The sequence below is a fragment of the Anabas testudineus genome, chromosome 13, assembly GCF_900324465.2.
Source record: "Anabas testudineus chromosome 13, fAnaTes1.2, whole genome shotgun sequence".
In the NCBI taxonomy this organism is placed as follows: domain Eukaryota; kingdom Metazoa; phylum Chordata; class Actinopteri; order Anabantiformes; family Anabantidae; genus Anabas; species Anabas testudineus.
Genome location: NC_046622.1, coordinates 7,518,349 through 7,532,324, shown reverse-complemented (window position 1 = coordinate 7,532,324; position 13,976 = coordinate 7,518,349). Strand labels below are relative to the sequence as shown.

Below are 13,976 nucleotides of genomic sequence, written 5' to 3'. Positions count from 1 at the left end.
GAGTGGAAGGAACCTTGAATAAGTTAACTCACAAAATTGACAGCTAGGTTGCTTAAGGTGTGCCAGGCTGTAACTGCTGCAAAAGGTGTTTTTTTGTTTAATTTTGCTGAAGGAAACATTTGAAGACACATTAATTTCCATCACATTTATCATTTCTAACTTTGACAATGTCAGCATGTCCTGTTCTTTTGTTATATTTCCTATTAACACTAATTTCATGTGTGTTTCATGGAAAACAATAAAATATCCCAGTGATCCCCAACTTTTGAGCAGTAGTGTGTGTTTTTAATTATTTGTGTCTCTGTTGGAACAGTCAGTGAGAAGCCTTTTTATATTTGTAGGTTTATTTTGACGTGCAGCTAACAGAAGGTTGGCAGCTAAACCTTGTAGTATTATCTTCTTCAGTGACGACATTTGAGGTATGATAAAAATATTGACTTTCTCCATTTTAACACCACCTTTGGGAGCCTGGAATTTGAAATAATGGCATGTTTTGTCTTATAATATTGGTTTAGTTGTTTGCATTAGAGCTGTTGCCCCGGTTTCTGATTTTTTATTTGACTGGCGACGTACAATTGGTGTGAAACAAACCAAGGATTTATTTATTTTGATTTAACTTTTTTGAGGGAAAACTATGTAGGTTGTGAAAACAGTTATCTATTAAGTAGAGTGAACAGATGTAAACAATTTTTCTATCCCAAAAAACTAAATGGATTCACATTTACATTTTACAATTTTTCTTCACAACTGAAAAAAAGCACAAACAACATAGCAACATTCATCTAAACACAAAGTACAAATGGCCCTGAGCGGTTCACTGCTAACCTGAGCTGGTGGTGCAGAAATGAAGAATAACAAACACTCATACGTATGATATTCAGAGAAAGCACATCCATCATCCCAACAGTGAAGGTACATCTAAAAATACAAAAAAGTGCAGTATGGCCCTTTAATTTTCTTCTCTTCTTCTCTCTCAAACTCACTTTGCCCTCTGAGACCAGATTATCTTTGTCTTCTCTGAACATTTGTAATCAAATCTAGCCGCACACACACACACACACGCTTGTAGCCTTTGGGGCACAGGGTTCTGTCAACACACACACAAACACACATGTGCTATCAGTCTAACTAAAGCTCTGTTTATTTCTGGACTCAGACCCGACTGACCAGTTTGGCTGTATCGTCTCTGTGGACTCTTCATCCATCTTCTTCCGAGCTGATGGAGTATGTGTGTGTTTTTCTAGTGACAGGGCCACAAGGAGTAAGTGACAGGAAAGCAGATGATTTGTAGAGGTCAGAGGTCATGCAGAGTTCAGTGTTGGTAGAGGGGATTCCAGCAGAATGAGAATGAATGAAAAAAAAAAATCTCATTTTGATTTTAAGTCAATGAGTTCACAGTCTTGAGTTTGTAACTGTTGATGTAGTTTTCATTCTAGCTCTGGGGCACCTGAATGTCGCCTATAGGAGGCTAAATAAAGAAAACTGTATTGATTCACACCTAGCATGTATGCAAAATATGTAAAATACCTTTTTGTATGTTACATTTCAAATTTTTTACTTTATTTTTTTATATATTTATTACAATATTTAAGACATTTTGAGACTGATTATTTTAATTTCTTTTGAATTTTTTTCAAACAAACATTACCTGTGAGTGTCTGAGTTCTAACAAGCCTGAAAATATTTACATCAACTCAAAACATTTACAAAGCATTTACATCCTTAAAAACAACGCACTGTTTTCATCTAGGTTTTGTAGCTAGTAGGCTTCTTTGTATCTTTGCATTAGATTTCTATTCACGAAGGAACCCAGTCATTAACCTCAAGATCAAGTTTTAGCATTAACTAAATCAGAGCAAACAAAAATCGTAGGGGACGAAGTGGGGGGAGGGGGCAGGCTGCCTTCACTGGAGCTTGTATTGCTGTGCTTAGGCCACCAAAGGTGCTCAGTACGGTTTTTTCTGCTCAGAAAACACACACACAGACACACACAGGTTAAATATTTGTTGATACTGATATAGTTAAATCAAAACATTTAGGCTTTACAGAGATGTCTTACCTGAACATATTTTGCTCTTGCTGTTGGGAAAAGAAATGATAATTACTGTCTCGGACATTCACACTGATAAGGACACACTTCAGCATCACCGTGTTCCTGTCATATATTTTTTATCTGTTCGAGGATCTCTTCACTCACCTGAGTGGAGGTAACGCAGCATCAGGTACAGGATGGACAGCAGCGTGACCACAGTGACACCAACGGTGAGGTTAAACATCAAGCTGCTCGGCTCTGAGCAGAGAACAAAGTCAGACATCAGAAACATTCCTCTGCTGCCCCTGTGTGCTAAATAAAGGTGCTGCAGCCACGTTAGCTCAGCAGTGGTGGACGGGTAAAGAATAAATGCATTGGTTTATGCATTTATTATTCATCTTTATCACATCATGGTTCAGGAACAACTTTGAATTTTCAGTGTTTGACAACTGGAACAAAAAACATCTAATTTTAAACATTATTTTTGATTTAATCTAATTTTGATGATCTGTTATTAAATTTAGGTTTACTGTATAAGAGGTCCTTGTATAAGCATTTAGTTTGTCATTTCTGCTGTAGATGTTTTGTTATTTTATTTATATTTTATTAGCTGTTTTTGTTTATTTGATTTTAATTGTAACTGATAACTACAAAGTAAATATGTGTGCCAGTATCTTTAGAACATTTTATACTAACTGTATTTTTAAATATGTAAATAAAATTTATAAAAATTATATTAATTACATTTATACTTAATTTCATGGGGATTTGTACTTATTTAGATCACAAATTTTGAGTGTTGTGAGCATAACAAATGGGAGGTTTATAAAATGTTTATTTAAAAAATAATTAGATTTATAGATTAATTGATGTGTTGAATTATTCATTTCCATCATTTTAATTATTTTTTTTATTTATATAAAGATGACACTAGGCAGCATTTGACATTATTTTAAGTAATGATGTCAATGCAGAACTATGACTTTTAACAGTGGTATTAGTACCTTTAGTAGTGGTATTGTACTTTAAGTACTCTTCCCCCACTCTGACCTCGTCTCCTAAACTCACCTTGCACATTCAGGATGAAGCTTTTCTTGATGGGCAGTCTCAGCGACGGGTGGGAAACGCTGCATGTAAACTGCTTCCCTGAGTCTCTGAGCGAAGCTTTGAGGTAGAAGAAAGCTGAGAGCGAGAAGGTCTTGTCCTTGTTGTGTTTGTGGCTGGACAGCAGAATGTTCTGGAGCGCCCTCGGAAGAGGAGCACCGACCCTCTGGCCTGAGGCTGCTGCATCCTGCTCGTACCAAACAATCTCCACATCCAGAGGGTAGTAGCCCTCCGCATCGCACACGACCTTGTGTTCATCGCCCTCCACCAGCGAGAGAACTCGTTCAACGTTGACGGAGACACGAGGAGCCTCTTTGGAGACATAAAGTTTCCATATTTTTAATTTCAGCAAGATTTTTGTGTTAAAAGTTTGACTTCAGCTAAAGGACAACTGCTAAATTACTCAATTAGAGTAACTTATTGGCCTTTTATGAACTAATCAGGAAATTTAACAAATGCTTTAGTTATTTGTGAAAACATGGTTAGTTGCATATGGTTACTGATGATATTTTTGATACTTTCTCACCTTCAATATGCAGATTTATATCCAGGTGAACAAACAGAGGATTCACTGCCACTGAGCAAACATACGTCCCTTCGCTGGTCAACTTGGCGAAGGGGAGGATATAGGAAGCATCCCCAATTGCAAGGCTCTTCAACCCAACCCCAGACCCATGCGTCTGCCCTGTGCGGCTGGTGTGGCTGAAGAGTCTGGTTCTCTCTCCACGATGTTGCCAGTGCCACTCTACAGTTGTGTTTGGTCCCTTGTGATCAACAGCAAACTGGCAGTGGAGCTTTTGTTGGGAACCCAGGCCTGCTTTCACTGTTGGGGACTGTGTTTTAATGATCATGGAAACTGTGGAAACAGACAGAGATATATTTTATTGACGGATATTAACAGGTACAGTAGTGCACAGTATAATGTATTCTATAATAAAATATATATGGATATGCTGGTTACCTGTTGTTGTGAGTATCTCTCTGTCCTCAATAGCAGCCCAGCTGCGGTAATCCTGCTGTCCTGAGGGGGGTTGGTCTGTTGGGTGTCTGAGGAAGCCGGTGATGGTGAGCAGACCATTGCTGTGTTTGATGGTACAGCTGTACCAGCGGTTGTACTCCCGGGCTTCCTGCACAGGCCAGCGGACATGGATGCCCTCTGTGCTGTACCTGCGCAGCTCACACTCCAGCTGATCTGCCTCTACCCCGTCCACATACCGCCGCAGGTCCAGTTTGGACGCTAGAACAGAGTGGAACTCAGTAGAATACAAACAAATAGGCTAGTTCTTAGTGTGTAAGGCTAAGAGCCCACAGGTCTTACCAGTGAGCAGGAAGGTGATGGCATTTGGATTAACGGGAGCGTCTCCTTTTTGTCCAAACTGCAGCATGGCCTCTCTGTGGATGAGCTTAGTCTCTGTGTGTCCTTCGTTATTCAAAAAAACATGTTCGTCAATGAACTGACAGGGCAGCCAGGACATCTGATGGACGCACAGCACACCTGAAGGACACATAACATCAGTCAGTACTGTCAGATGGTTGTAGTTTAGGTGAATAGTTTGTTAGTTACTTTATACCTTAAGTATATTTTACTGATAACATTCACTGAGCTTTTTTCTACACAGTAGTTATGTTATTTTTCCTCCACCACTAAGTATAGTATAGTGGCATAGTACAGTGAGCATGTACCTTATAGCAACCTACAACTATTAGCATACAGGTGGTTTTATTCATGTCTTATAGGCTACACATGACACACGGTAGCTCCAAAAACACTTCAATCTGTAACAAAGCTACAGTCACCAACTTACCTGCAAATAGACAAAAGTAAATAAGTATCTTTAAGATTAATCCCATGTTTCTGCATTGGTAGAAATCCCCTTGTTACCGGAGCACTAATCTTTTTTGTTGAACAGATACTTTCACTTTCACTTTAGAGGAAAAAAAACTTGCTTTGCATGCAGCTCCTCCTATAATGTGACTGACAGAAAATGATCACAGACTAAAGCAAAATGAAAAGCGCATATTCCTTATTGGCTTTTTGTAGCTTCATATGTATAAATTAGTCGAAAATCTAAAAATTAAACCTCAATTAAGAGTCGGTTTCTTTTATAAGCCTTTTCAAGCTGCAGTACTCAGCTCCTCCTGTGGAGGCGCTGTAAAAACAGCGCCTGACACCAGCGGGCCGCTCTTGACTTTAAACTCGTTGACGCGGAACAGCTGAAGCGCTTCACACAAACTGTTGACATGCTGCCGTGAACCCGTGAAAAGCTTTTCAGTTTGTTTACTGCACATCTTAAAGCACTTGTCGTTTGTTTGACTTAATTAACTCTTCTGAGACAGATGCGGTGGCGCAGCTCATGAATGGGAGTGAAAACGGAGCTAAAATTAGCTAATTAGCTTCTTGTTGCTACATTTAGCAGCTAACATTAAGTTATCACATTCACGATGGACAAAGGTAGTTATATATAAACAATGTGTTCTGAAACACAGAATGTATTGTTTGAAGGACATGATGATACAACTCATTTAGTGTATTTTTACACTTAACCTTGTCTGTTATCAGCAGTGTTGTAGTTATATCCCAGAAATGAGAAACAAATTATTAATGAATTGATTGTTTTTATTAATTTTCACACTTTCGGATGTACAGTCAATCAATGAGTGCTGTATTGACAGTTTTGCCTCGGCTCTTTCAGATTCAGCGATTCTTCAGGGTGCCTTTCTCCTGGCTAATAAGCTGTGTCTCCCCTCATCTTTGGCCTCACTTCAGAAGGGAGACTGGATCCGGGTGGGACATCCTGTCGTGGAGGCGGTCAGAGAAATCTGTAGACTTGATGATCACCCTAACACAAAATCTAGCTCTTGGAAAAAGAAGATAATTTGTGTTGTGTGGCTGAAGCTGTTGTGCAAAGAAACTGGAAGTGACATAGAGGTGGAGTGGAGGGAGAACCCATTCTTCCCTCTTCAGCACGGCCTCCCTGAGGTCAGCCACATCGCCTTGTTGGAACTGGTGAAGTCAACAGCAGCAGCAGATATTTTTGCCCAGTTCCTCCTGCGTCTTCCTGAGTGTGAGATTTGCACTGAGCTTGAAAGGCTGACACAACACGTGAGGAGCAGTCCAACAGGGGACGATGATATCCAGCTTCTTCTAGAGGTGTGGTGGGAACTTTGGAAGGGCAGAGATGAAGAGAAAGCAGAAGAGCCCAGTATAGAGATGATGTTTGCTAATCAGTTTAATCGTATGTCCTCCGAGTCCTCCGGTCTGTCTCCTCAGGCCAAGAGGTTAAAACTGGAGACCTCAGATCAACAAGCATCATCACCAACCACGGATGTCCTGCACATTCTTCTTCATGCACTTAAAGATATGAAAGATCACATCTCATCCACAGACCTCTTTCTGCAAGCCCTCTCCATTTCTCTTGACTCTCTTTACACATCCTTCCTAATAGACCAAGAAGTTATACTTCCAACTAAAGAGAAGATGCTCATCCTGTCTAAAGTCATCAGGATCAGAGAAAAGCAGCATGAAAAACTGAGTCCTGAACTTATTCGGCAGGTTCAGAGAGATTTACGTGCTTGTCACACGCCATCTCAGTTCCAGCGGTGCAGGATGAAGCTTGGCGAAGCTGTGAATATTATAACAGAGCTTGCTCAGTTTTGGCTTAACAGTGGACTGTTGAAAAACAACTCTGATCCTAGTTACTCTGCATTCAAGTTACAGCAAAGTGTCCAGAGAGTCCTCACAGCCCCACATAAAACGGAAGCACCTCTCCAGGAGACTGAGAGGGGAATACTCAGACGACTGCTGGAGTCACTGGCTTTTCCAGTCAGGGAGAGCAGCCCTGAAGTAAATTTAGAGGTTGCTACAATCATCATCACACACCGTCTGGAAGACTATCAGAGCTTTGCTCTGTTATTTGCAACAGAGCCGTCATGGGCAGCTTGTGATGAGCACTGGCTGGACTGCCTGCAGAAAAACCAATCAGCCTTCCAGCAGCATGACATACTCATCAACCTGGCCTCCACCCTGATGAATAAAATCCAGAGTGAAAGCTCAGATGTGAGCCAGTGCAGGAAGCTGGTGAAAGTGATTGCAGACCTTTTCTCTGCACTCTCATTAGAAGACAAGAACAAATCGTTGGCTGCCATGCTCAAATTATCCACCAGGGGGTTCTTTGGGTGTACTGTCCCCTCTGCTGTGACTGAAGGGTTTGAGCAGGAGCTCAACATGGCCTTCAACTGCATCATACAAGGAGGGGGTGCAGCGTCGCAGGGCAATCTGAACACAGCAGCCTCTTTAGTAGCAAGGGTAGCTTTTCAAAACCCAGAAGCTGCTCTGAGGTCATGTTGTCATTCAGCTATTTACAACAAGGGGACTTTCTCTCTAATGGCAAAGATCCTGCAGCAGCTGCCTGGACTCAGAGGACAGACGCGAAGAACTGATGAAACTCAGATTAATGAAGAAAGAGAAGAAGCGAATGAAGAAAAGGATGGTTTAAGTGGGAGGAGTTTACTCTGCGTGTGTCTCCAGGAGATTATTAAGACCAAACCACTGTCAGCCAGTGAAAAAGAGCAGTTCCTCAAGTTTCTAGGTCTGCTGATGATGCCAGCCATTACAGTCGAGGGAGAAGAATGGAGGCAAAGTTTTCTACCACCCCAGGAGGTTGTGAACATCTTCGTCCTGCCTAATATTTCCACAATGGGTGAGTGTTCTGTATTTATAGGCTGTGAAACTTTAAACCTGGAAGGAGATAAATGTCCTTACATCTATAAATGTTCTGATTGACCAGAGCACAATGTTTTTGTATTGTCTCTATTTAAAATATATAAATGTCTCAAAAGGCACTTGCAGGCTTCATCAGCACATGAAGTTTGCTAAGTTGGAGTTTACACTATCCTGCAAACTGATACCAGCTTTAAGACTTAAACAAATACGATGACAATGAGCACAGATGCAAGTGTCACTAAGACTGGTCTCAATCTTTAATAATCACTTTTAAGTGCAGCATTTCAGAGATTAACATCATTATATGTATTTTATGACCACAGGCACGTGCATACACTGTTTTGCTACTTGCTATTGAAAGGTGTGCTGGACAGGAGTAAAACTGGTGCATGAGAGAAAACGGCCTCATGCGCTGAAAACTGGTGCATAAACCTGCAAAACCAAACCAAATGCGCTGAAAGAAAACTGTAAAGCTGCAATCAGGTGTTAATTGTTTGTTGGTTCATCACTAGAAGACATGGTACATCTAGTTATGTTATACTGTATATTATTTAAAAGGACATGTGGAAAGGTTTTAAAGGTTCCGTCTCAAGTGTGTGATTACATAATGTTGGTAAGTGATGGAAACTAACCGCTCTGCTCCAACATTTTGTATTCCCTCCAGGTCTCAGCTCTTTGGACACAGAACTGAGCGTGCAGCTTCTGCACACGGCTTTATGTGTGGATGTCCAGGATGCAGCCTCCTCTCCTCACTGGGTGCTGGACTGCTCCCCCTTTCCCCTGCTTTACATCCTAGCCCAGCTACATGACCAGGCTCTCAGGTCTGCCTCTATCCAAATCTGTACTTTTATTATTTAACCTTTTATTTCTGAAGCCTTTTTTTAAGCTCCATAAATTTAAGTGATTACTGTGACCTGCGCTTAATTTTAATATCTGAATCTGTTGTAGGGGTTGGGAGCAGCCAGCAGAGAGCGCTGTCCACAACTGGTCCATGGACACTAAGGAGCTGCTTGTGTCTGTGTTAACCACACTGGGGCAGGTGGTGGGTGCAGAGGTGGCGGCGGCGCCCGGCAGCTGGTCCAGAGCTCTGTTCTGGCTTTACAGCAAGGTGGAGGAACTGGACTGGACGGTGAAGTTCCACCTGAAGCCTCTGTGGGGGGAGCACTTTAAAAACGAAGTTCCGTCCTCTCTGCTGACTGTGTGTGATCTACCTGAGCAGGTAAGTGATCTCGACTGACATCAATATTGAACTTGTATGATAACCAGCCATGATGCAAAACCTCCCAACATGTTTATGTGAACCTTAAGTGTGTGATTGTCCAACTACTTCAGAGTTTATACTGTGTCTAAGTCAGGGTTCATCATGTTGTCAAATCCACCCACAATAATAATTAAAAACACCAAAATTTAGTTTAGTTTAAAGTTTGGGATATTTAGTGTTAATTATGATGTAGATGTTTCAAAATATCATGATTAGAGCACATTTGCTGTAAAATGCGACGTGCAGTTTGTCTCATTTTGAGCACATATCGATCAAAATTAGCAGAGAATTATTGGTCAAAACTTCTCATTACAAACTTATGATTCATATTTTAACTTCACTGTGTCCTCTGTAGCAACGTCTTGTGTTTAGTCCACAGATCTTACACTGAAGAAAACAGCAGGAGGGATTATTACCTGGAAAGGTTACAGATTGTTTAAATGACACCAGTGTTCATAATGTAGTGACGACAAACTCACTTTATTTCCACTATATTTTTTATTTATTATTATTTTTTTTTTATTGTTAAATTATTAATCAGGTTCCAGGTTTTTTTAATTCAAACTGTTCTAACATTCTTCACAAGAGTCGGCAGAGAAAATGTTAATTAGTAGTAAAAATAGTAAAAATGTCTACAGCATTTACAAAGAACGATATAGGTGTAAATATGTAGTAGTACTAATTACAATGTGGCTTTAAAAGCAACATTTTCTTCATGTTTATTACATCAATGTGATAAAATCATCTTTTTCCTTCAGGTTCTGTATAAAACTACAGATCTGAACTGACGAGTCTTTATCTTCCGCCTCTGTAGGAGTGGTCTGGTTTGGATCTGCCCCAGTACAGCCAGGGCACCGGCCTTTTGGCCTGGATGGAGTGCTGCTCTATATCAGATCCTCTGCGGTCCACCATGCTGTCCTGCCTCTCTCTGGACCAGCGCCGGACCGACCACGTAGGCATGTTCAGTAAAGGCCTGCTGGTGGCTCTGACCCAGATCCTGCCCTGGTGCTCTGTCTCTCAGTGGTCCAGGCTGCTGGGAGCCCTGAAGGAGCTGATCACCTCCGGACGGCTCTACGTCCCCTTCTCACTCGAGTACGTGGACTATCTGCCCCTCCTGGATCTGAGGAGGTTTTCGTGCGAGCTCCGCTTGTCAGTGCTTCTACTTCGAGTCCTGCAGCTGCTCTGTGGGTCCAGCTGCTCACACTGGCTGTCAGTGGACAGCTGGGCTCACGTCAGCAGGTTATACGCCCACGCTGTGAGAGAGATGATGAGCTCGGTGAAAGCCAAGCTGCCTCTTTCTTCATCTGGAGCTTTAACCACGTGTGTTTCAACACCTCCTAAAACACCAGCGAGAAGAGACTCAAATCCTTCAGACAAAACTTCTAAAATGTCCAAAGACTCTCTGACAGAAGCAGAAACCTCTCCTCTGAAAATACAAGACTCACAAGAGGATGAGGGGACAGTTCCCAGCCAGGAAGTCCTCTTTGTTCTCAGTCAGCTCTTCTGCCATGTTCAGCACATCCAGGTAGGAATAAACAACCTGTCATATATCTTGTCTTACCTAGTACAGTTAAACTGTCTGGATTATCGACCACCTTAATAATCAGAAGATATTCTGATAGAAAAAATTGATGTATATACTAGAATAGACTCCATAATATACTTACTGTCTTAAATCTGGGATAAAGCTTCTGGTTACATTTCTTGTTCCCAGGTGATGATGCCAGGAGGCCAGAGTGAACCGCTGTTCCTGGCCAGTCTGGAGATCCTCAGCCACTATAAAGCCATCATGGGCGCCTTTCCAGACAGCAGCAGTCCGCTAGAAAGCGACAACACACGGCACTTCTTCTCCACTATAACAGACAACCTGCAGAACCAGGAGATGAAGTCTGTGCTGCAGCAGAAGATCGCTCAGCTCGTGTCATCAGCTGCTTGACACAGAACACAGATCTCAGACATGTCTGTTTAAGTCAGTGACACACCAATTAAGAATCAGTGAATAAAAACATTTCACAGCAAATCTTTTTGTCATTTTCTAGCTGTCAGTTCTAACCAACATTTGATGGCTGAGATCTGACCAGGGTTCATGTTTTGGGTTGTGAACACTTTCAGACATGATAAAAGGCACATAAATCATGATGTAGTTCACAACACTAACAACTATTAACAACAGTCAGGAAAAATAAAATGAAAATAAAGTCAAAAAGTTATGAGAAAGTAAAACCACATTATAATCTGAGAAAGGAGAGAGTTGGGATGGTGTCCAGCCCACAATATTTTAAAACAAATGTCATATTTTGGAAAAAATAATTCTTAAAAATTAAATGTAAAACTTGATTTTGGTACCAGCAACACTTTTAAAAGGACAGAGCAACTATCACATTACAAATGAGAATCATCTTTTTCAAAAAACAATTCTCAGTTTGAACATGTTATATGTTGTTTTTGATCATTTAAATACAGATTTTAAACTATTTGCAAGTCATTAGATTCTGTTTCATGTACTGTTTAAATACAGTATCCAAAGTATTTTGGAAGCTTTTGGAAACTGCAGCACCAAAAAGAAACTTTTATAAACTTTCTTGTAAATTTATGAGCATCTTGAAAAATACTTTTCTCAAAATATGATTTTATTTTCTGCTGAATTTAAAGGTTATTATCAGAACAGTGAACCTGACACTTACTTGTATCTTGCATTTCAATTTCTGGATTCAACTCTCGGTCCGTCTTTGTTTCCGTTTCCATTCACTCCGTCCGTCTCAGGTAGAGTCTGTCTTCTTTCTCCTTTTTCTAGGAGGATAAACGAGTGAGTGCAGCTGGGTCAGCAGGTTACCCATGTTGCACTGCAGCAGCAGGTGGAAAGACACCGTCCCCCAAAGTGCTGGCTGTACATCCAGTACAGGAAGCGTAAGACCAAGATCGGACACTTGAAATGTGTCAGGTGAATGGTGATGCTGCCAGTTCCGTCTCATCGAGGCCAAGCTGGACATCAAGGGACAAATGAGGGGAGAAACAGAAGAGACAAAACAAGTAGTTAGGTAGTAAACAAGCTCAGTGCACATTTATAGATTGTTTTATTTTTAAATTTTAGCTTTGGTGCAGTCTCAAGACCATGTTTTGTCAGTAATCTGGGACCATCTTGTATTTTTTTCAAACTTTATATTATTGCAGTTAAAAGTGAGTTGTGCCAATTGAAATAATTTGACTCTAATCCCAGTTTCTGACACACTGTATGACATACAGGCATAAACTACCACTCACAAGTTTGGATTTCACGTTCAGAAAAGGGTCAGAGTTTCTTTGGTTTTGCATTGCTGTAGAATATACTGTAAAAACGTTGAATTCTGTCTTATTTTATTAAGATTTTATAAATAAAAACAGAATTTACAAATAAATTGACGGTAGTGATATTTCATAGACTTTAAATGTCTGCAATCTTGTAAATTTCAGTCTCTTTAAATAGAGAAAAATCGTCATTTGGATCTTTGTGAGTGAGACAGAGTTCTCTAATCATATCCCAAAGTCCCTGTGAGCACAGTTGCTGATAATATTAAGACATTTAAGATTCATCTGACTCTGGCTAACCTCCCTGGATGTGGCTGCAAGAGGAAAACTGCAGAAACTGAACATAAAGGAAAGTTTAAATGGTCGAAATAGAAAAAGAATTCTTTGGCATAATCTTTTAAAAGGGAGAGGATACTTACGTTAAGCCACGTCTCAATGTGTTATGTTGTTTAAGTAGAGCAGAGTGACATGGTGGGAAAAGAGGTATAAGACACTATTAATTTACCTGGACGGAGATGTTCACCATAGAGATGAACAGGGTGACGTCTTCAGGTCTTCTGAAGAACTGCAGACCAGGAAGCACAGTGAGAGTCAATGAACATGAAAACAACACTGATTTCATACAAATGAGCCAGTGACTGTGGTGAGACAGCAAAGATTAGACTGAATTAACCTGGCTGACAATAGGATTTAAAGAATCAAAGATAAAATTTAAAAAATAATGTCTTTGAATAGTGTGATATAATAGTATATCAACCTTATCTATTAAGTCATGATGTCTCTGCAGGTTACTCCAGCTGCAGTAGTCAAAGATGCAGCCTGAACAAAGATCTAAAAACATAACATAACCAGAAGTTTTATTTCAATAAAAGCATCACAAAAGGAAAATCCTGGTTTATAATAGTTATAAACGTGACTACAGAAGTTGTAAACTATGCTAAAATTCATATGCATTTACCTCAGTTGTAATAATTACAAGGTAAGAACACACTGCAAATAGATAAGTCGCTTAACTTCATTTGAATAAGTACATATGTATATTTATGAGGTTGACACAACCATACACAAACACAGAATCACTGAGGAAAAATCATACTTTTTAAACCAGATTCTCGGTGCCCGTTGGGCCTAAATTAAGGACATGAGAAAACTTCCTAAGGAAAATCTTTAATGTAAAGGGTCTCTGGCCCATTATATTCACGCCGAATTGACTAGCTCTTCATAATAACTAATTAAATTAATAAGCAAACCTTCATATTGTATGTAATTGTTTAGATAATCAAGAAAATTTTAACTGTCTTATATGTTAAGGGAGTCCGGTAAAGTAAACAGCGCTGACCTGTCACTGAAAACCACTTCGCCAACACTCCAGCGTATAAAAGTTGACTTTAGACGTTTCCTGAAGAAGAAGAGAAGTCCTGGAAACATCACAGCACGACAAACCCTGGATTTTAACACAATTTTAACCAAAACTGTGGAAGCCACGAGTCGACGGCGGCGTTAACTTGACCTCTGACCTGCTGATCACTTCCCTATGACCAGCAAAAGCTTCTGTTATTGGTTAAAGCAGC

At 40.3% G+C, this 13,976-nt stretch overlaps 2 protein-coding genes and 1 long non-coding RNA gene across 3 annotated transcripts; 1 reads left to right on the top strand and 2 right to left on the bottom strand.

Annotated features, from left to right (window-relative positions):
- Nucleotides 1–581: 581 nt before the first annotated feature.
- On the bottom strand, nucleotides 582–5,056 carry LOC113148622 (tapasin-related protein-like). The gene is made up of 8 exons (XM_026340383.1): nucleotides 4,942–5,056; nucleotides 4,455–4,631; nucleotides 4,098–4,373; nucleotides 3,663–3,992; nucleotides 3,101–3,448; nucleotides 2,198–2,290; nucleotides 2,060–2,079; nucleotides 582–1,961 (listed from the first exon to the last, which is right to left on the bottom strand). Exons 1-8 carry the CDS (start codon nucleotides 4,985–4,987, stop codon nucleotides 1,947–1,949), a joined length of 1,305 nt encoding a protein of 434 aa, XP_026196168.1. The 5' UTR covers nucleotides 4,988–5,056; the 3' UTR covers nucleotides 582–1,946.
- A 290-nt stretch (nucleotides 5,057–5,346) lies between these two features.
- Nucleotides 5,347–11,128, top strand: gemin4 (gem (nuclear organelle) associated protein 4). The gene is made up of 6 exons (XM_026339152.1): nucleotides 5,347–5,588; nucleotides 5,830–7,836; nucleotides 8,524–8,680; nucleotides 8,808–9,078; nucleotides 9,935–10,645; nucleotides 10,835–11,128. Exons 1-6 carry the CDS (start codon nucleotides 5,579–5,581, stop codon nucleotides 11,054–11,056), a joined length of 3,378 nt encoding a protein of 1,125 aa, XP_026194937.1. The 5' UTR covers nucleotides 5,347–5,578; the 3' UTR covers nucleotides 11,057–11,128.
- LOC113147880 lies at nucleotides 10,947–13,904 on the bottom strand. The gene is made up of 5 exons (XR_003297408.1): nucleotides 13,745–13,904; nucleotides 13,163–13,236; nucleotides 12,911–12,970; nucleotides 11,805–12,102; nucleotides 10,947–11,048 (listed from the first exon to the last, which is right to left on the bottom strand). It is a non-coding gene; the product is annotated as an uncharacterized LOC113147880 (long non-coding RNA).
- Nucleotides 13,905–13,976: the final 72 nt, after the last annotated feature.